The 23804-nt window shown below is 34.0% G+C and overlaps 1 protein-coding gene across 1 annotated transcript in view; it reads left to right on the top strand.

Moving 5' to 3' along the window:
- The window catches only part of LOC111147021 (protocadherin 9), an 899956-nt gene that overhangs the window by 589301 nt on the left and 286851 nt on the right, over positions 1-23804 (top strand). The window contains exon 4 of the mRNA XM_022502867.1: positions 286-487. Within this exon, the coding sequence (XP_022358575.1) occupies positions 286-487 (202 nt within the window). The remainder of the gene's footprint in view (positions 1-285; positions 488-23804) is intronic.

The following is a 23804-nucleotide window of genomic DNA, read 5'->3' as shown; positions in this document are numbered from 1 at the left end:
TATATTCCTTTTTTGCTTTTCTTCCTGTAATTTTTAGCGGCTCACCATTAGTGCCTTTTTTGTCCTTCAATTAAACAAGACCGTAATTCCTTCTTGTATTTTGCAAGTTAGACATGATACGGTAAATAGCAAGTGCTAAATTTCGTTCCTAGCTTTGTTCCAAGTTTTATCTGTTTTGCTTTTACATTGTATCATGTGTTGAAAGTTGTTTTGATTTTGTGTTCCGCCGCGCCCCTTTTCTCCGGGAGGAGTGTTAATCCGCGTGTCCTGTGGTCTTCTTTGTAGTCGCAGCGCCGGGTTACGTTTCACCTCCCCGATGGCTCCCAGGAAAGCTGCAGTGACAGTGGTCTAGGAGACCACGAGCCAGTGGGTAGTGGCACCCTGATCTCACACCCTCTTCCTCTGGTTCAGCCACAGGACGAATTCTACGACCAGGCCTCTCCGGACAAGAGGACCGAAGCAGATGGCAACTCTGACCCCAACTCTGGTGAGTCCCCTTAAAAACTGTGATCGCTTGGAGTTCTGGCTTTTTGTTGTGTGCACTTGAGTTCTAACAGTGATTTGGGGAAGCAAATAAATGGACATTCGGTTGGTTTTGCTAGCTTTCTTGTTGTATTCAAAATATATCAAGTCTACTGTGTTGTTCGGTGGAATGATGTTTTCCAGTGAAGACTTAAAAAAAAAAAAAAAGATAAAATAGTTGATTAAAACAAGTGTGAAGAGGGATGATAGTGATTTGGGGGTTTTACTTTTTTTGTCTTTTTAAATTTTGTCTGTTTAAATTTTGGATATGTTTTAACCAATGCATTGAATGAGTGGGATGAGTGAGATGGAATTAGCCAAGATCTTAATTCCGCACACCTTAGAAATCATTGCCCATTCAGAGTAAGCCCTGTGAGGGTGCTTTTTTCTTTGCCTTTGGAGGAAAATTTGGGCAAGTACTCTACCTTTTCTGGTGATTCTGTTATATATATATATATATATAAAATAACTGACTAGTTCACTTTTATTAAAATGCTCAAAGTCTAATTTAATAATAATGTCCAGTCCACAGTAATGACCAGGATTTCTACTTGATTTGAATTAAAACTGTTTTCTAACTCATTTTGAACCTTCATCACACTGCTCGCCTCCAGGGAGAAATGTGGACAGGATGAGTTTTCCCCAATTTTCTAAACTACTTCTCTTCTACTGCTGTAGACATACATGTGCTTCTGGCAATTCTGTGGTTGAAGTAGAATTCCAAGAGGAGGTAAAAAGCTTGTCCTGTTGTGAGAATCCAGAATTGGTGTTCTCTGATTTCTAGGATTTTAGAATTTGAATTTTAGAATTTGCCTCTCTTTGTATCCAGGTCTGTGGTCCGGGATATTACATATTACATATTACATATTACCCCTTCCTCTCCCTGAAGCTGGCATCCATTTCTGCCTGTTTCTCTGACAAATGTCTCTCTTCTCATTGGCAGGTATAGCTACATCTGCATCTTCTTTCTGCTGAGGTTTCTCCCTACTTCAGCTAGTCTTTTAGGAAGAGCTAAGTAAATTGCACACCAGCTCTGATTCTTGATCTTTCTTTCACGTTCTGTATCTTCGGGTCATAAGAGATATATAAGTGCATCTTTTTACTTCACATATCCAGAAGGGCAGGCCACATGCAAAGAGGGGAGTTCTCATTACACAACATTTGGGGGAGCTGGCCAACTGTCCTCCTTAGATCTTGGTTTTGATTAAACATCATTGAATCTAGGTGGTTCTACTGAATCATCCTTTCCTGGACTTGTGTGAAGAGGTCAGATACGTAAGATAGCTTTTTCTAAACTGATTTCCTGGTTTTCAGCTTCCCTCTCTCCAATTTTAAAACATCTCTTTCGTCATTAAGCTGAGGGTACCAAACTGGTTCTTGGCTTCCTCTTCTGCATATGGGAATGGTTGGTTTCTCTTGTCTTTGGGCTTCAGCTAAAACCAAGACAGAAAGACTCCCATTTTAAGAAAATAGTTTTAGGTCGTGTCTCTACAGTTCTCCAAAGGTGTTTTTTTGTTTGTTTGTTTTTTTACAGAAGTAAAAGGAAAGAAGGGGGAAAAAGTATACATAAGTATGGTTAACATAAATTACCTTAAGCCAGAACTTCACCCAAAATATATAGCTATTCCTCCAATGCCTTCTTAGACCAGGGAAGTAGCTGAGTGAGCTGCCTAATGGGAGAAGTTAGAAGAGATTCTAAAACAAACAAACAAACAAACAAACAAAGGGCCTTTTCAGAATAGCTTGGAGAGGTCCCTGGGGTTGTTACCAATCTAGTCACAAGGAAAAAGAGACCCAAGGGATGACACACCCTTGCACACTCCAACATTCAACCCAACACAGTGACTTCATCCAGGAGAATTATGGTCAATAAAATGTGTTAAACTGCTTCTTGGTGGAGACAACATCCTTATTCATCATTAAGAAAGAAGGAAAATCGGGAGATAAGGAAAAGAGGCACTGTGAGGGGCCCTGGAGGCCAACTATACTTTCCACATTTAATGGGACTTAAAATTTTAACCTCCTCTGTAAATGTCTAGAACAGAATTAATTAGAATAGCCTAGAAATATTAAGAGATTCATAACCAAATGGTAATTCATATTAGAATAGTATTATGATATATTATCTTAAAATTCCACAGTCGCATTTTTGTAATTAACTTTGAGGAATTTGTGAAGTGAGATATAGCATAATTGAAGCAGTAATCTTCAATAGTAATAATCTTGCTATTCAGATTTAGATTGTATCCTTTGTCTTCATTGGGGTTTTCTGTCTGTGGTGTGGTAATTCTTGAGAAGCCAAGATTTTAAAGTAACCATGCTATCTCCATAGAAATCATGAATGTCAGTATTAATCCGTACAGTTATTAAGTATTCAATTTGTATGGATTCCTATTTTTATAGGAATATTTTTAAAATATTATGCTTCTCAATAAAAAAAAAAAAAACTTTGAAGATAAGTAGTAATTCCATAGTAACTCTTTTCATTATACTTTTTTTTAAAAAGATTATTTATTTATTTATTTGACAGACAGAGATCACAAGTAGGCAGAGAGGCAGGCAGAGAGAGAGGAGGAAGCAGGCTCCCCGCTGAGCAGAGAGCCCGATGTGGGGCTCAATCCCAGGACCATGGGATCATGACCTGAGCCAAAGGCAGAGGCTTTAACCCACTGAACCACCCAGACACCCCTTTTCATTATACTTTTTAAAGAAAAACTAATAAAAGAAGTATCTTCTGGAGGAGTTTTGGGAAATATTAGGCTTTAGTATAGGATCTTGCTTCTGTGCGCACACACACACACACACACACACACACACACACACACAGTGGCATTTAGCTACAATATTCTTTACTTCTAAGTTTATACTTCTAGGTTGTTGACATCATAAGTTTTATATTCTATCAAACACATGAATTTTGAAAAAAAAATTAGGAAAGTATGAAGGTTTTTACATGCAATCCCAAAAATAAAGTTTGGAAGTTATGTTATAATTGATGGTTTTTGTAAATAATACCATGTAAAATCTACAGTAATCTTTATTGTGTCAGATGTGACTCATGCCAATAATTTAGATGTGCTGGACATACAACGTTTTTTTTTTCTTTCATTTAGAAAAAGACTTGAATCCCCATTTTACTAGTGTGATGGAAACTTCACTTTTCTCCCCCCTCAATTTCACATGGTCTATGTCATGCCAAAAAGAATTGAAACATTCTGGTCCCTTGGTCATCTGCACACTTACATGTCCACAGAGATGCCCCTTGTTTCATTGGGTCCTCACGTGTCTCAGATGATATTGCCTTCATCCCAGCCCTCCTGGCCCCTTCATAACTACTCCTAATGCCTTCAGACCACTGGTGGGCAAAGGAGTTTGTGCATGGCTATGGTGCCTAGATGCTTGGTGAGTTTATCACTCCAGGATCTTCCTGCTTCCCTGGACTCTGCTGTGGAATCTAGCTTCAGGACTCTGTAATCCCAAGCCGCTGGATTTCTCTGAGTTCTGCCCAACAAGCACGATGTAGTCTCTACCTCTGTTTCTTTCTTTCATCCCTTTCCTTTCCAGCAGAGCTGCATAAATGCTTTTAATATCTGGAGTTGGAGATCCTCACAGCATCTCTTGATAGTTTTCCACAAAGACATAATCCCTCCAACTTTTTTTTTCTCTAGTACCAACTGAAAAAAATAATCTGTGTAGTAGGTTCAGAATTTTGAAAAATAACAGAATGCCTTTTAACCATTCTCTATCTCGTCTCATCCTCATATATGCAATGATTATAAAGCCAGTACCTGTTTGAAAAGGCTGGGGTAGGTAAAGGGATATATACAAGTAGAAATATATATATATATATATATATATATATATATATATATATAAACACTTCAAAATTATTTTCATAAATAATTATATAAAATTATATTTGTATTTATTGCTAAAATAAAATAATCAGAGCATGCTATTAAATTATACAGTGAGTAGATATAAAAGTGATAAACAAAAGAAATTATTCCTTTTTAATGAAGTAGTTTTAAAAATCCTATGATGAAGAACTTCAGCCCATTAGTCATTGATTACTACATGAAATCGAGTTCACACAGGAAATCCAAGACACACACTTGCTTGGTATATTAATTTATAAAATGAACTGGTGCCCTAGAAACTTCCAGTGGTGACCAGGGAGTTTGTTTCTTTATTCAGTATCATAAAAAATTTTTAAGAAAATTGTGGATATATGAGTATGTGTTGCATTTTAAATGATATTAATAATTACTTATTTTGTTAGATGTGATAATGGTATTATAGCTTTATTAAGAGAAAATCCTTTATTGGTAGTGATGGATTGTGAAGAATTTATAGAAGAAACAAAATAATGTCTGGATTTTGTTTTAATGATACCCGAACAAAATACTACTAATGATGATGATAGTGATAGTAATGATGGGAGTAAATTAAACAATGAAATGTTAATGGTTGTTGAGGTTGGATAATGGATGTATAGAGTCTTATTATACTGTTGTTTCCTAATTTTATACTGTTTTAAAATTCTCAAAATGCAAAGTTTATTTTAAGTATATAGTGGGAGACTGATATAAAACTCAGAATCAATATATGAAATATCCAGGTTCTTCCTTTTTCTATTAATTGTTTTGAACCAAAGATACGGTTTATTGTACGGAAGTATAGCCAGATGGTTGTGTATACATTGAAGTGTATTTCAAATGGTGAAATTGCAATTAAACAGAGATTTTTCAGTAATTACATTTGTATTTGGAAGACTAGAATATAAATTGGTATTTTCCTCCATTAAAGATCTTTCGAGTAAAATAGAGTCTTTGAAAAGTCCTTTTTGGAATTTAGCAATAAAATCATTAAGCAGAAACTTCAGCCCTTCTCTGTATGACACCAGGGGGAATTTAAGGACAGGGCATGAGGAGTAGCCTTCGGCAACCAAATAGATAGTGTCTCTGTGTTCTAGGCACATCTGAGTCTTAGAGCATCCTTAGTCAGCTGCACCGCAAATAACACACTCACGTGCAGAATGTCTTGCACCGAGTTTTGTCACCTTTTCTGAATATAGAGACTTAGACTATTCTTGAATAGCAGATAAAGCATATTTCTTTAAGAAGTTAGCTCGTTAATGTGATCATACACTCCACGTATAATTCAATAAAATCATTACATCTAAGAACACATTAAGGGGATTTTCAGTATGAGTTTTCTATTTTTAATAACTGTAACTAGACTGATGAAAGAATTTCCCTAACTTAAAAGCAAACAAAAACAATTATGTGATCAGATCAGGAACAGCTTATTACCACTAATTCAGAATTAAGGCTTAATCTTGTCCCATTGAGAATCATGAATAGAGTTATTTTTATATCTGGCATTTCTTTTAAATGTCATTTTAAAGGATTTTCTGCTGTTTAATCATGTGCAAAATTGCAGATTGTATTTACTTTATTAAAGCCCTATCTGTTCCTGTGCTTCTGCCTCTACCTGGACTGTATGTGAATCAGTTGGCAAACTTCTCACTAAGGATAATTTTGATACCTGAGGATATGGATGGGTAGTATTTATTCAGGTGTACGTATGAGTCGGGAATGCTAGTAAATGTTTTAATATATTGTTTATGATTCCACACAATAATACAAGTTAGACAGTATTCTAAGTCAACTGAATTTCAGAAAATGACAGTTATCTGTCTGAAACTACTTAACAGATAGCTGAGGCAGAATAGAAACTTAAGAGTACCTAACTCCACAGCAATGCTCTACGATTTAGAGAAGCACCTTCACTGTCCATATGTTTTATGGCAGTGTCATCGCTGGTACTGAGGTGTGAATTCCAAGACACTAATGTTATACGTTGTGTGTATGTGTGTGTGTGTGTGTATACATATGTATGTGTATACAGATAGATATTATTTCCAGCTGCCCCAGCAGCTTCTTCTGGTGTGCCTGGGTGCTCAGTAGGATAAGCGTCTGATTCGATTTCCTCGCAGGTCTTGATCTCATGCGTTGTGAAATCGAGCCCCACATCAGGCTCTGCCCTGGGTGTGGAGGCTGCTTAAGATTCTCTCTCTCCCTCTGCCCCTCCCTTGCCCCCCTCCACATTCAAATTGCTCCTTCTCAGGCTGTTGGAGAAAACTCTGTATGCTTCTGGGTGGACTTTAGGATCTGGTTCACGTGGAAGTGGGCTCACCTTTCAGCTCTCATAGTGGAGTTCTTGTCAACACTAATCTTATTTTTTTTAAAGAAAATTTGAGAAATTGAATTTTAAGAAGATGAGTTGGTTGAACGGTCTGCTAGTAAGATGAACAATTTGGGAAAGATCTGCTCCTGCAGTTTTTGTTTGTTCGTTTGTTTGTTTTGGTTTGGTTTTTGGCCTTAGGTTATTGGCAGTTGCGTCCTTAGTAGAACCCTGCAGACCATACAGTATAAAGTATTTTTATACAGAGGCATTACAAGGGAAGACTTTGCCTATATTTACATAGTTTGTGAGTCAAGAATAAAACTCATATACACCACCTCTTGCTTAGTGCTCTTTTCAGTGGAACAAATTTTCCTTTTTATTACCGTTGTACCTTTTCTTATTTTTTTTTTTTACATTTTTTCCTCAAAGAACACCTGTATGATATTTTTGATTAACAATTGTCTCTCCCATTATCAGTAAGAACTGTTTGCTCACCTTTCTGTTCTCTGTGCATGACAGCACCTGGCATAAAGTAGGCCAGCAACGTGTATTTGTGACTGAATGAATAAATCAATATTTCAAAAACTCACGAAACACAATCAGACAAATTAAAAGTGTTTTATCAAGATAACAATGGATGAACAAACAAACAAAAGCTACTGAGAAGTACACCATGTTAACTGTAGTTATCTTCAGTTTGAAACATTGATTTCACCTTTTTAATTCATCTATATTTCCCACAATTTTAATAACAAATTCAAAATTATATTTTCATTTGGTGATGAGGTGATATAAATGGAAAGCACCTGATATAGAGCTGGGAAGAAAATTCATTCTTAATATTACAAAATTTGCATTAAAAATATTCTTTCTGTCAGTTGTACATGCTAAGAAATACTGAGAATTTCAAACATTTGGGCATGAGAGACAGACTGTCATTTGCGAAGAAAAAAAACAATTAAATAAAAAGGACTTCAAAAAATTCAGAAAAAATGTATAAATCCAAATTTCAATCCTAAGAATTTATGCTAATACTAATCTGCAGCAAAAAAACAATCATTAACCATAGTATGCTTTGAAAATTAAACATGAATTTGATTTTTTGGCACAGTATAGTATTAAATAATACAGACTCAAAGAAAATTGTTCAGAAATTTTATATTGTCACCTGCTGTGTTCATTTCTCCATGGGATTTTCATAAACAGTTCATGGTGATCCTACAGTAGTGGACCCTGAGTTGATGAATGCAGAGTTCTTTAAAGAATAGTATAGAGAAAGAGAAATCAGTCCTACTGTGATTTCAGTTTAAACGGGGAAGAAGGTGCCAAAAACCCAGCAACTAAAAAAAAATAATAATAATAATTTGATTACCCTTTTTATCCTAGGAGACTTTAATTTTCTTCTTTATTAAACATTTTTCTAAATCTAACCTCAAAACTTATCTATCATTATCTATTTTTGCCTCAAAATCAGAGAAGGCAGAAAGTTTTCTGGAAAGAGATCATCTAGATTATAAAGCAAATATCTATCTCCCCATCTCCCCTCTATCTACCTACTGTCTATGTTATGTTGCTAATTATAATACTTAGTGCCTTTTAAGAGCACACATTCATAATCTCACACTACCTTTAAGTCAGGAGTCTGAACGTGGTTTGTCTGTGTTCTCTGTGCAGGGTCTCAAAGCCGGCAATCAGTTGTCAGCCAGGTTGCATTCTCATCTGCAGGCCAACTGTGGAAGAATTTACTAAGAATTTTCATACTATTAACAGAATTTTTTTTTAATTTTTAAATTTATTTTTTATTTGAGAGAGAGAGAGAGAGAGAGTGAATGAGAGAGAGAGCATGAGAAGGTGGGTAGGGGCAGAAGGAGAAGCAGACTCTCCACTGAGCAGGGAGCCTGATTTGGGGCTTGATCCAGGAACCCTGCGATGATGATCTGAGCCGAAGGCAGCTGCTCAACAGACTGAGCCACCCAGGCCCCCCCTGTTAGCAGAATTTATTTCGTTGCATTGGTAGGACTGAGCACCGCAGCATCTTTCCGGTCATCAGCTGGAGACTGCTCACAGCATCTAGAGGCCACACTCAGCTTTTAGCTACACATGCCTCCCAACATATCCACTTCTTTAAAGCCATTTAGAGAAACAGAGTCTCTCTCTAAACTCTAGTGAGCTGTAGCAGCATAACGTTTTATACAACCTAATCACGAAAGTGACATCTCTCACCATTGCCATATTCTGTTGGTTAGAAGCAAGCCTCAGGTCCTGTCCACACTCAAGGGAAGGGGATACACATAGTTGTGAATACCAGGAGGTGGGAACCATGAGGGGTCACCCTAAAGTAACTCTGCCGCAATCTGTATAAGTCTTAGCCATTTTGATATAACTTCATATTCAAAAGTTTTTGCTTAAGACTCTTTATTCACTTGACTTTTCCATGATTTACTTGTTTATTCATTTATCTGTTCATTCTGTAAGTACTCACATAGAGGCTACTGTGGTGCCAAGTACAATGCTAGGTTCTAGGAATAGACATTAAAACCAAGGCTTCCTAAACTTTCAAAAACTCTGTTACCAAACCAGGAAAGCAAGAGTTCTTAATCTAGAGTTCCTCAGTCAGAGAAGGAGAAGAAGCTGATGAGTAGGTTTTGGGGAATCTATGAAGTTCCAGAAATTGTTTTGCAATTTTCTTTTCTATGAGGGGTGTGCTCTGAGCATTTTATAGACTGTAAGAGGAAGATTGAAGAAGAAGAAGAAGAAGAAGAAGAAGAAGAAAAGGAAAAGAAACACTGTTTTTTTAGAAGATACTGGATACCAGTAACATTAGTGAGCTATAATAAATGCTAATGGTAAGTGTATAAAAAAGTGGGTTTTAGGATTGAATAAGTCTTAAATAAGCAATAAAGATTCTTTTGGTAAAAATGATACTTTATTATTTTTTAAAATTTCATTTTAGGTGCTGTGTACCTTTTTCTTTTTATCTTAGAGGGAGAGAGCGAGAGAGAAAGTATGCACATGTGCAGGACAGGGAGGAGGAGCAGAAGGAGAGGGAGAGAGAAAGCAGACTCCATGCTGAGCGTGAAGCCCCATGTGGGGCTCAATCACAGGACCCTGAGATCAGGAGCTGAGCCAAAACCAGGAGTTGGACACTCAACCAGCTCCACCACCCAGGAGCCCAGACAAAGTGATACTTTCAAAAAGTGACATTGGATGAAAAGAAATTGTCTAAGTAAATAAAATGTTTGTGCATGGGTGTGTGTGCATGTGTGCTAACAGTCGCACGAGTGGGGGTTTCTTGGTGCTATGAAAGGTCATGGTGCTATGAAAGGTTCATGCTTGGGCAAGCAATGAATACTTCATTATCTTTGGAGCACATGCAAATATGATTAGCTCTACTACTTGGGCTTAGATTCCTAATCTCAAAAATGGGACTATTAATAATCTTTAAAAATATGGTCATAAAAATTATTTGATAAAGCTATTCACCCTAGCACAGCACCTGAAACATAGTAGATACTCAATAAATGGTTGATATTAAATTATTCAAGTATGTGACAATAAATGAAACTGGATTGAGAAGTAAGTTGGGACCAGATTTTGAAGGATAAGATAGAGCAGATAAAGAAAAAGATAGACTTTTGAGGGTCTTTTCAAGATTTTGGTTTGTGAGACATTGGAGAATTATGCAATTAAATAAATTAGAAAACATAAGAGAAAAACTCAGATTAGGAATTAATATTTTTTTCTTTAATTTTAAACTTTGAGGTGCTGGACAAGAAAATCTAGGAGGTAGGAATACAATTCTGCACTGGAAATTGTAAACTAATAAAATAGAAAGTGAATGAAATTCTTTGAGCAGATGCAATAATTATGAGGAGAGAGAAGAGACCCAAAAAGAAATCATGACAAACCTTAACATTCAAGGCAGGCAAAAGTGAAGGTGGAGTGGAGTAAAGATATTCGAAAGCCTGGGGAGATTTGAGTCCATACATAGTTAATAACTTTTTTGGGGAAGCAATGCAGAGTTGTTATTAAGAAGAAAGACTGTGGGGGCTCCTGGGTGGCTCAGTGGGTTAAGCCTCTGCCTTCAGCTCAGGTCATGATCCCAGTCCTGGGATCGAGCCCCACATCAGGCTCTCTGCTCAGCGGGGAGCCTGCCTCCTCCTCTCTCTCTCTCTGCCTGCTTCTCTGCCTACTTATGATCTCTATCTGTCAAATAAGTAAATAAAATCCTAAAAAAAAAAAAAAAAAAAAAGACCAAAGACTGTGGAATCAAAATAATCTATGACCTAACTCACTGACTTTGCAGCCACAGGGCTATTGGCACTTAACACAGGCTCAGATTATAGGTATCATTATATTTTTTTGCTGTTGTTATTATCAGTAGGTAGCGAAAAAAAAAGTGTAGAATGAACGAAACCTGTATCTGATTATTTAGCAAAGTTTCCTATCAAGTTTTTAAAATTACCATAGTGAAGTTTGAAATGTAAAATTATTACACATTTGAAGACAGAATAAAATTCTAAAAAAAACTCACATTAGTTTCAAATTGTAAAATTTTATACTTTAAATTCTTGTCGTTTGACTTTTTCATGTAATATCTGATGAGTGATCTCAAGACATCGCTATTTGCTAAAGACTGATAAAAATTATAAAGTAAAGCATATTTATGTTCTGATATCTGCATTGTTTTACTTTAAACTACTTAAGTTCACTTAATTATTTTGAAGTATTTACTGTTAATTACTCACAATATATTTTCTGTTTTATTACCAATGAAATGACTTTTTAAAATATTACCTAACATGTAGTTAAAAGATGGCTGTAAAATAGGCAGGGGCACAAGCTTTCTCTGCTGGAAAGTTTTAGATCTCATCAATTTAAAGTATGACTTTAAATCCCCAAAATAATTAGCTGTGAGGACTCATTTATTGTAAATACTTAAAAGGTTTTAGTAATACTCTCTTGCATTTGAGCTCATTAAACCAGGTCACAAAGTGTTTAGTATGATAATAGAAAAAAATCTGCAGTAACAATATGCCTCCTAGTGTAAAGTAAGGGTAATGTCAACTTTCATTGGTGTGGGGATGGAATCCATTTGCATAGCTGTATGCTGTCATGTGCTTCATTCTTTAAGAATCCATAAGAGAAAATAGTGTACTTAATACTGGACATGTGGTATGCCTTATAGGTGAAATGACTATTAATTATATGTCTGTGTTTATAATGATTTGAGAGCGGTAGAAGTGATAGATAAATAGATAAGCAAATCAATAGTTATATCTAAAAATAAGAAGCTTACTGATTTCATTAACTCTTAGAAGCATAAAATTAAGTTTTTTTAAAGCTCAAAATAAAACTATTTCACAGAAAAACACGGAAATAATTACGAACTATAAAGGACATATACTCATAAAATCAGACTAATATCTTATTTTATCTTAATGTATAAAAATAAATAAAATAAAGAAATTGTCCATGAAGTTTCAAAGCAATTTGAAATTTTTGACGAACTTAGGTTTGTCTGAAATGTCCCCAATTTACCTTAACACTATCTTGACACACATTTTTGCCAGTGGACTTATTCTGATTAGTGTGACTAACAAATACATAAATGCCCAAATTTTAATAACCCTAACCTTAAAGTAAGTTTGCCAAATAAAATATAGGATGACCAGTTACATTTGAATTTCATATAAACAATGATATTGGGGGGGTCTATGTATGTCTGAAATATAGCAATATTGTAATATACCTTGTAATATTGAGGACTTACATAGACTAAAAGAATATTTATTATTTATCTAATACTCAAATTTATTTTTAAAATTTTTTTCTCAATCTGGTGACTTTACCTTAATGATACACTGTTTTAGTAAAATAGCATTGAATGAATTAAATGATACAATTCAAATATTATGAGGAAATCTATCCCTGCTATATATTTAATTGTAAGTAAAATTTAGTGTAGTGATCAGTTGACTTCACATTAGAATTAGACATTTAATACTGCCCCATGCAAAAACATTTCTTTTTTTCCCCCTAAGATTTTATTTATTTATTTGACAGACAGAGATCATGTGTCCAGAAAATCATATCTCAACATTAGAAGTTCAGCTTGTACTTATATTCAACACTATAAATGTATTGTTCAATCATTGAATGATGATTTCTCTGTCATTCTTTTAGTGTTGTTGCAAACAGAAATTCTGGTTAAACTTTTTAATTCCTTTTTTTTTTTTTTTTTGGTTTGATGTTACTTTTGATACATCAGATTTTAGGATTCTTTATGTTTTCCTTTACTTTCACATGCCTTTTTTTTTTTTTTTTGCTGTCAGTTTCTGATCTATAGATTCTAGGATCTCACCACTTCCAAGAGAGAACCTTTGTCAACATAGGAGGAGGAAGTAGAAAGAGAGGGAGAAGGAGAGGGATGGTGTTTAAATTTGTTTCTGGAATTTTAAGGCTTTGTTTATATATCCTAGAAAATATATCCATCTAGAAAACACAAAATACTTCCTAAAGACCTCAAAAGAAAGAAACTGAGAGAAAATTGTGTACTGGTTAATTGCTGTGGAACTAGACAGACTGAGCACAAGCAGGCCTCTTCCATTTGCCAGCCAGAAGACCTTGGCAGGTTACTCTGCCCCAGTGACATCTGTCACCTGGGATGAACGCCAGACTACTTCCTGATAGACTTACTGTACAGATTGCAAAGGGTTAACACATGTAACTCACTTAAAATGTAGCTTCATGGTAAGTTTTCAATTATGTTAGCTGTCAGTGTAAGAATTAGAGTCAAACTTAAACATTTATGTAAGCAAACTCTTTGCCTTCAACTTTGTCCTTACAACTAATACAACAAGGAAAGAAACGTGAGACCCATCTTCCCTAAATTCCAATTTCATGCTGACCAGTTGAGGAAAGATAGGTATTGGTTCTTTAGTGTATCTCGAATTATCCATATAATGTCTTAGCTCTGCATTTTCACATATATAGAAAATTTTGTGTTTAAAAATTGTGATTTAACACCAGTTTGAAATGTTAAATAGATTTAATAAAAGAGGGAGAGAGAGAGAGCTTTGAATAATAACGTGGAGGGAATTTGGTATTTCTGAACATCAACCCAAGCATCTACAAATAGATTTAACTGGTAAACACTTAGTTATATATGAGGAATATTAATGACAATCTTATGATATTCCAGAATCCTTATCTTTACTTGAATTTTGGACCTTTAAAGATTTATTCTTAATTGGCCAGAAAACTCTTTATTTCTTTGCAATTAGTAATAACCTAACTCATAGTCAGATATGCGAACAGGCAGTATACTATACTTCGGACAAGTTTGCCATTTAATATCTGCAAATCAACAGCGCAGTTAAAAATAACACAATAACAATTTCAGTTTAAGTGCTCATTGGAAGGAAGGAATTAAACCATAAACTTCCTAAAGTGCAGGCACTGGTTTCAGTGATATTTTTTTCCATGTTTTTGTGTTTTGATATGAACAGCTATTTTATCATTTCTCAGTATTCAGATGAAAAACCCTTTTACACTGGCATAAACTAAGAAAACTTGAACTGGTTTTTAAAGTATTCCATGAAAGAAAAAAGAAATTACTTTAGTTAAAGAAGAGTGTACATTATATTGTATTTTTTTAAAATGCTAAGCACCCTATGAGAATTGTGAATCTGTATCTTGGGGCCAAGAGTAGAAGGAGGGGCCCCACAAAACAACACATTGAGTCTTAGGGAAGGTGCCATCCTATCATAGGAAGAGTGGTGCCTCATTGGAATATTTTCTCAAGGCCTCTGTTTATTTGGGAAATGTATTTTTTAAAAGATGGAAAAGAGGTTCTTCATTCAGAAGAGGATGTTGAGTTCTGATTTAAGTTCCTTAAGAAATAGCTATAGAATATCTAACAGTAACTCCTTAGTAATCTCTCCTAAATCAGAACTATTTTGTGGTAGATTATGTTTTAAAATAAGAAGTGCGGGTATTTTGAGCCAGAAATACCAATACTCCACATGCACTAAAGTCTTGACATAAGCGACAAGCAGCATAAGAGAGAAGAAAAATTGGTCTATAGTCTATCAATTTTACATGATGCTAGCACAGTTGGAAGGCTTTTTAGTGCTTTAGTTTGTTTGTTGTTCAAAAAAGGTATCGAGTGGAAAGGTATTTTATGATCTTCAGGGCTCTAGGAACATGTGCTTTGGAATAAGGAAAATTGAGGTTGACACTCACCCTTTCTTTCTAGTGATGCTGTGAAGTTTCAGTGTCTCTCTTTGTCTCTCTCTGTCCCCCTTTCTCTTTTTCTGTCTCTTTCTCTCACCCTTTACCTTCTCTTGTTCTTGCAGTCTTGCTCTCTTGCTCTCTGTCTCTTAAGATACCAATGTAACTATTAAAGTATTAGAAATAATTTAAGCAAAGTGTCCTGAATAAGGTCTGGCATATATAATAAGAGCTCAAAAATGTCTGTAATATTGTTAATAAGTGAGAAATGCTCTCTGTCTTCACACCTAGTCCTAACAATATGATGTTTCTAATCAAATTTGAGTTAATAAACTGAAGAGATAATTTGAGTGAATAATGAGGAAAAACCTGTGGGATATTTCCATGAATCATGTGTTGTGTGCCAGCATTTTTATGAACACAGGGAACTGTATTTTGACTGTTCAGACAACATTTTTATCTATTTCATAGTTTTCAAGAAGAATTATTTTATTTTATTTTTTCAAATACAAAATCAGAGGAAAGGAAATATGCAAAATTTTGATAGCTTAGGTGGTTACTGAATAGTTTTAAAATTCTCAAATGGTCAAGTATTCAAAAATAGTCTTCCAAATGTATATGGAAAGTATAAATTTTCATGAAGAGTTTTTAAAACTGAAAACCCACTCTGTCTTCTTTCATTTTTATCTTCACACAATAAAAACACACAAGTTACTGATTTAGGTCTCACTAGTAGATATTTGAGTTAGTAATAGTAACCGATAGTGAAATAAAATTGCAGTGGAAGAGATAAGGACAAAATAAAACATGCTTTTATGATATATATTTTTATGTTAACGAAAATGATATATTGGTAATAATTTATGTATTATACTAAAATGCTATAGATACAAGAATCAAATTTTCTATTTCATTTGGAGTGTGTTTCTATTTTCCTTCTATCTTCGAATTGCTTATTTATCTGGACCCTTAATGAGTTGGGAGCAGACATTCTGATTCATTGTTAGAAAGCCTGATACATGGTATGGATTTTCTTATTTTCCCTGAATTGTATGAGCACCTGGAATAGTGTTTCTTTTCTCCAGAGCTAAGTATTCCCTTCCTTTTTGACATTAGCTGCAATGTGTTCACACACTTGCAACATTTCCCCGACACACACCCAGAGATCCCACTTAGTACACACAACACCAAGTTGGAGGTCTCCATGGAGGGAAAAGTAAAGCGAGACCTTGAGAGGTCTATTAGTAAATTCCTTTGCTACTATTCAAGGATAGAGTCTATAGAGATGATCTTCTCTCTGTTTTCCTTACTGGCAGTTACATTTTTCCTCCTCTCACAATTCAAGATGCTAATTTTGCCCTACAACATTTTAACCTATTTCCCACTATTTTAGGAACTGTTACTTCCTTTCTTGTCCTACGGTGACGTGAAGGTCAAACGGAGCTGCATGCCTAAAGAGTCCCTCGGTTTGATTCTGGGCCTGAGTATAGCTTAGGGTATCTCCTGCATGGAGGAGTTTGACAGAACTTTCCTCTATTAGCCTTTAGGGTGAGGTTCAAACTCTGTCTATTCCCTTCGCCTCTTTCCTAGCACTATTAGTTTGGGGAATTTGAGGTTTGAGTGAACAATGTGACTTGTCCTCTTACTGCAAGCAGCTGGAACAAAACGTTAACCATAATGCTGCCTCTTTGTGCTAGTAAAGCAAAATGAAGGGCCTTTTTAAATATTAAAATTGTTAAAATTGTTTCCCCTCCCTCCAGTGTTTATTCAGAAGAAATGTGTAAGATCGTAAATATGTGAGACTTTGTAATTATTAAAAAGTCAGTATGGTGTCCTTGAAGTTTTAGACTTTAGCTTGGTTTCCCCAGGCAATAAGAGCAGCTTATGGAAATTACACAATAAATTAAAAGTTTAATCTTAAACTTAATGATACTTCGTAAACTCTATAATCAATTATCATGGACATCTAACTTGTAGTTTTGCTGAAATTTTTTATTAGCTCTTATCTATCTGTTTATGTTTTGAAGGACAAATTTACCACAAAGTACCACAAAATATACAATACCCTCTGGTCCAGATTGTTCCCAAAGAAGCAAATTTCTTCCCTATACACCTTATTCATTGGTTCATTCTTTTATTCAAACATTTTTCATTTATTTCAAAAATTATTTATTATAAAAATTTCATTTTTTATTTATTCACACACTTGGTAGATTTTTACTCAATACCTATTTCTGTTGCAGGATGTTTGAAGAAGCACATTTTAAAAATGTGCTATAGTTTATTTGCTTTTGTTGACTTGAGTGATGCTCATTTTATTCACACTTTCTATGAAAAAGAATTATGTATAAAATATGTAGTCACATAAGAATTAAATAAATTATGAAACACTCTTAAACTGGAAGATTTCCCCAGTCATTTTAATTATGATGTAGGTGAATATCAAGAAATTTTACTGTCAAATATCTGGGTCACCATTACAATGAAAGCAGAAGGAATACCTATTGCTTCAGCCTCTTTCCTATAGGGGCAAGCAGATTTTACTCCAGAATTCCAGTGTTCTTCCCCTCAGCATATTTTGCTGAGCACTTGTTGCCATCTAACTTATTTATGAGCTTGTATTAGAATGGAAGTTCCATGAGAAGTTTTGTTTAGTGCTGTATCCCCAGAGCCTAGAAAGATGCCTACCACACAGGGGGTACTTAATCTGTTAAAAATGCAATCAATGAATACAAAAAGCGCTCACCGTAGTAGTTGTATTGGGTATTCGACATATAGTGACGAGGGAAATGTGTACATTTTTCTTACCATTGATAGAAACACAAAAAAATGTTGTAGTGACCCTCTGTGCCAGAGGCAGTGAACCAGCCATTTGTTCTCACTGCCTGTCTCCTAATTCTGATTATGTGTGGGAAAAATAAGTGAGTGGGTGAGCCTTGTTCCTCTGTAAACTCTAATCCCAAGGACCACTGATAGATGAAAGGGCTGCCTGCAGCTTAAAGAGCTGCATGAATGCTGAAGGCAGCCTTTTGATTTCCATTTCACTCCACCAAACTGCATTTTAGATCCTGCAAATCTTGGCAGACCCTCAAGGAGGTGGATGCCCCTGTTATCCAGAATAATAAATTGTATTTGAAAAAGTGAACTCAGCCAATGTTGCTATTGGAAAAAGAAAATGGCTCTAGCACATTATAAATGCACATTTCTACCCCACACTGAGAATTCTAGAAGAAAAAATGCATTCATTTGAGACACACATGTTATTGTGTAATATTGTTTTTGCATCATCAAGTCTATTAAGATAATGTATGGAAAACATGTTTATTCATCTAAACTGATAAATAAATAAGAACTGTTAAATAAGTAATCAGAGTGCCAGTTCTGCTGAATAGTCTGTCATGTGGACACTTCATTTACTGTTTAGCTGAAGGCTGAACAGGACAGACCAGGAGCCAAGTAGACAATAACTTTTAAATATAGATGAGGCTTTATTATAAAGCCTACAGTTCAATATTTGTAAGAGCTGCTTGTAAGAGTCATGTATCGTCCTCTGGTATTTTCTCCTTTGTTCTTTTGTGTCTTTTCTTTCAGAACTTTAATTTTTAACATTTGGATTCAACAATGAAAATATAGGAAGTACATAGAAGGAGTCCCAGATACCACAAAGTTACACATGTGTTCCTTGCTGATTTTTGCTCCTACTAAAATGCAGTTTCTGCATAAATCCAGTGATTTTTTTCCTCAGATAGCATAATTTGGGTCAGCTCTAGTACAAATATTATTTTGCTCAAGTATTTTGTCTAAAATGTAGAAAATATAGATGAATCTACAACTCCAGCTTATAGATATGTGTGTATGCCAGTTGTGGTAAATTTGGATAGAAGATATATTTGATATGCCATAAATATTCTAGAAATTAATATTGCACTCATATAGGAAATTTCAGATGTAATAATATGCTAAAATGTAACTCTCAAGGATTCTTATGCCTCCCTTATCATCCAACACCAGATATCTAGTAGGTATTATGGTTTGATCAGTATGTGAATACCTCATCTAGTTGGAACTTTTTAGCCTTACTTAAAGCGAGTATTAAATCAGAAGGAGATACTATAGAAAGTGATGCAGTTGTTGTTCTCCCAGCAGAGATACCTTTGGGGAAATATGCATAGAAAATACTTAATAGTGTCCATTGAATGATGAGATTGAGAAGTAATTTTTCATTTGTTCTATTTTTCTGAGTATATTAGTTTTGTATTTCAGGGAAAATACCTCTTGTTAATATTTTTTTTAAATTAGTTTTGGTAACCATGTTAGGATAAATCAATTACATATCTGGTCATTAGCATTTGTTAGGTTCATATTAATTAAGAGAGATATGCTTATTTTGGATAGAATTAATGTATATTAGTAATATATAATAATTTACCTGAAATAATAGAGGTTCATTTTTTACATTTAGTTCAGCAGAAAAAAATATTTAGGTTGAATAAATACTATTACTTGTCCCATTATTACAATGAATTGATGAAAATAAATGTGTGCATACATAACTTTCATCTGTCTATATACACATTTAAATTCTTTTTACAATATTCTATTCTGCAAAGAAAGATTACAGTATGAAAAATCATCTGTTGAGTCAGGTGCATTGGAGAGACATTGATTTCAACCTTAAAAAGAATCTCTTTGAAGCAAGCAGAAGAACTCAGAGCTGCTGAGAGAGTTGCTGACACAGTCAAAGAAAGCATAAAATAACAAAGTACCAGAGACGGGGAAGTCAGAGAGGGAAAACTGGGGCCAACGTTGAGTGCTCACTTTGAGGAACTATATTTTGAAATATAAATCTCACAACCTAAGATATAAATTATAAAAAATAGTATATATATTTACAAAAAGGAGTCAAAATATCTATCATAAATGAAAAGGAAATGCATTATTACAGCCATGTTTAAAGAGAGTTTTACTAGAGAAAATCAGTAAATGAAAAACTACACCAAAGTTCAATTGAACAGGTGTGTACTACAATTTTATGTTCTTGTACTTGTGATTTGTTTGGTAATATCATATTTTCATTGATTTTTTTTTAAGATTTATTTGTTTATTTATTTGAGAGGGAGAGAGAGAGAGCCAGGGGGCCGGGGGGAAGAGGCAGAGGGAGAGGGAGAAGAAGACTCCCCCCGCTAAGCAGGGAGCCTGACGTGGAGCTCCATCCCAGGATTCTGGGATCATGACCTGAGTCTAAGGCAGATGCTTAACCGGCTGAGCTACCCAAGTACCCCTCATTGATTTTTAACTACTTAAATTAGATAACAAAGTTTTAAATATTGGAAGGAATTCTACAACTAAAATGTAAAATTTTTCAAAAGATAGTTGGGACACCAGAAATATGTCATACTTCTTTTTAAACCCTACACTTACATGAGTGGGTGTCACACCTAAACATAGAATATGAAAGTGATAAAAAAGAGCCATTTATAATAAAGAAAACACTTTGATTATAGCTCAACTATTTCTAATGCTCTATGTTTGAATTTCAGTGTATAACATATAAATGCACATTCAGTCACATATTTCTATGAAACTTCTGGGATGTAAATTAAATACGTTGAACAATTTCTTAATGACTAATGTATCACTACTTTGTACATGGAAGACATCTCTTTGATAGTATATGCAAGAATATTTAGAATTTTGGAAAAATTATGCTGAATACTTGCAAGAAATTATACTTTCTTAAATTCAAATTAATTTTCAGTAGAAAAACCCATTGTATTTATCACAGCCACATTTTCCAGGTTAAAAGGCAATTAATCTCTCTCTAAATGATCTATGCTGTATTGGATTTCTACATATTTAATAGTTAATCTCTGCATGGCCATTGATAGCGTGTAAGTATTGATCTTAAGAAAACTTTTTAACTCTACTTACCTTTCTGAACTCATATAATTTATTTTTTGAATATGCTCTTAGAATATTTCTGTAAATACAGCCTTTTAATAAAATGTCAGTACAAATAACAAGTTTTATATATTGAGCTATTTGACTTGATTTACTTGTGGTACTGATGATGACAATCATGAGAGAGGATGTACTATCACAATTAAGTCAATTACAGTTTTAATAAGTTGGTAACCTGATTATTTAACTCTTTCTTCACTCTCACCAAATAAAATAAAGCCAATTTCACAGTTACCTAATGAAACTAATATCTGTTTTTAATATGCACCTTAATCAAAATAACTAACAAATTAATTGTTCTTGTACTATATGTAAGTGATCAATATCATTCTCTAGCAAAAATTGTCCTGAGTCATGTGTGTGTGTTTATGTGCATGTGTGCGGGGGTATCCATGTTTTAAATAATAGACCAAAATACACTTTAAGACATAGGACATTGAGAAAAGTTACCTATTTTTTAAAGACAGACAAAAGACACCCATACCTTTTGCAAGGGATACCTCTCAAAACTCTTATCAGTTGTAAATAAAATCCAGAATTTGTAAGACCCAGCCCAGAGTTACCAACTAAAGAGTATGGTTCTTTATGTGACATACATGTTTTATGAACAAAATAGTGTAACCTGGGTTAAAAAGACACTTCAAATATAAAGTAGTATTTTCTTACAATGTGAGTACATAGAAGTGTACAAATGAATCCTGGGTATGTCCCTGGGAAGCATTTGTTTAATTTATTTATGAAAACCACTGGAAATGGAATTACATGCATTCTCTCTCTCTCTCTCTCCTTGGAATTTTATAGTAATTAGAAAAAGAAATATGAAAAAAAATTAAAGCTGTTTTCAAGTAAATTACAGTGCTCCCTGTGACTTGTGTGTAATTTCAGTCTTATTGTATAAATCTAGAGAGAGAAAAAAATTATAACGTAGTATAAAGTTAGCTCTTTTAAACACACACACACACACACACACACACTTTTACTTTGTCTAAAATATTATACTTGCGTCTTCTTGAAAAGATAAGGAGTTCAGACATAAAATTCAGTGTTAATGTCTATACCAATATCCATAATTAGTATTCATAAAATGCAAAGCACAAAACACATATGACAATATAATATTCTACTTCAGAATATGTAACAGGACCAACTGCTAATTGCTAGTATAGGCCAATTAAGTATTTTATCATGCAATTACACAAAATGTTAGAAGAAAAATGTGTAATTACAGAATTGCTTGAAGTGCTTTTAGTTTGTGTTTATCTATTGTCAACTTATTAGAAACATAAGGAAACCAGTCATAAGAAATAATATCAGCAGAACAAAATATGATTTTTTGTTTTTTACAAAAAGCATAATTGACAATCAATAATATCACCTGCTAGACAATTCCTTAGTAAACTCTGTGGTGCTAAAATATTTCATCTTTGAATTGACTCAAATGAATTCTAAAGCATTGGTTGGGTCTAATCATGCATTTTTACAGTTGATGTGTGCATTCTGGAATTCAAATCACTTTGGAAACATGAACAGTATATTTAATAGTTCTTTCTTGGGCTATTGGTCTAATATACTCATTGAAAGTACTTAGATGGAGGGGATCTAGTTTCATTCCATTTCTGGAATGCATATTCCAGTCATTTATTTGTGCTTTCATTAATTTAAAATTTACTGGGGGTTTATATGTAACTGACAAAGGAAGTATAAATGAGATATGGTCTCAATTTGAAAGCTGCTATAATTGAGGTAATGGGGCATTTGTAAGTATCACATCATATCAGTCAGAAAGCTTATCATTGTTAAATATTGAAATTGAAACCCAAATCTGAAACTATCTTTAATAAAATTTTGAGAAAATTATATTAGGAACAAAATTGATCACAGAAAAAATTGAAGTACTGAAGTTTAATTCTGGTATTGTTTTTCTTTTATATATGCAGAATATCCTCATAATTAAATTGATAGCATTAAAATAATTAAAATGATTGTGCATGTGATGGAAATTGTTAATAATATGTAGTACAATTGTTTTTCAAGAAGTAAAAGCAGTTGCATACGTCAACAAAATTTTAACATTTAATTTAATAACTTATTTGGAAAACACTAGAAAAGTAACCCACTGAGTAATATATTAAGACCTTAGGTGTTTTAAATATTTCTAAATAGTGATTTTAAATATTTATGTTTTTTTTTAAATTAAAAAAACCCTCAATCAAAACAAGTACATATTGAATTCCCAGAAGAAAAAGAAAAGTTTTTTTTTTTTTTTAAGGATTTCATAAATCTATCAAGTAATAAAATATAGAGCCCAATTTATATTATGGACAGTTAATGGAAATATTGCTAAATGAAAAAGTTAAAAAAAGAACTATCCTCTGATCCAGCAATTGCACTAGTAGGTATTTACCCAAAGAATACAAAAATACTAATTCAAGGGGATGTATGCACCCTGATGTTCATAGCATCATTATCTGCAATAGCCAAATTATAGAAACAGCCTAAGTGTCCATTGACTAATGAATCATATAGATAAAGATATTACTCAGCCATAAAAATGAGTAAGGTCTTGCCATTTGCAATGACATGGATAGGACAGAGAATATTATGCTAGGTGAAGTCAGTCAGTCAGTCAGTCAGAGAAAGACAAATATATGATTTCACTCTTGTGAAATCATGTGGAACTTAAGAAACAAAACAAACAGGCAAGGGGTAAAAAAGAGAGAGAAGCAAACCAAGAAGCAGATTCATTCTTTCTTTATTTATTTTATTTTATATTAGTATTATTTTTTATTAACCTATAATGTATTTTTTGTTTCAGGGGTACAGGTCTGTGATTCATCAGTCTTACATAATTCACAGTGCTCACCATAGCACAAGAAAGCAGATTCTTAACTATA

The sequence above is a fragment of the Enhydra lutris genome, unplaced genomic scaffold (genome assembly GCF_002288905.1).
Source record: "Enhydra lutris kenyoni isolate GAN:26980312 unplaced genomic scaffold, ASM228890v2 scaffoldscaffold15, whole genome shotgun sequence".
Classification (NCBI taxonomy): Eukaryota; Metazoa; Chordata; class Mammalia; order Carnivora; family Mustelidae; genus Enhydra; species Enhydra lutris.
This window is presented reverse-complemented; position numbering and strand designations above follow the sequence as displayed.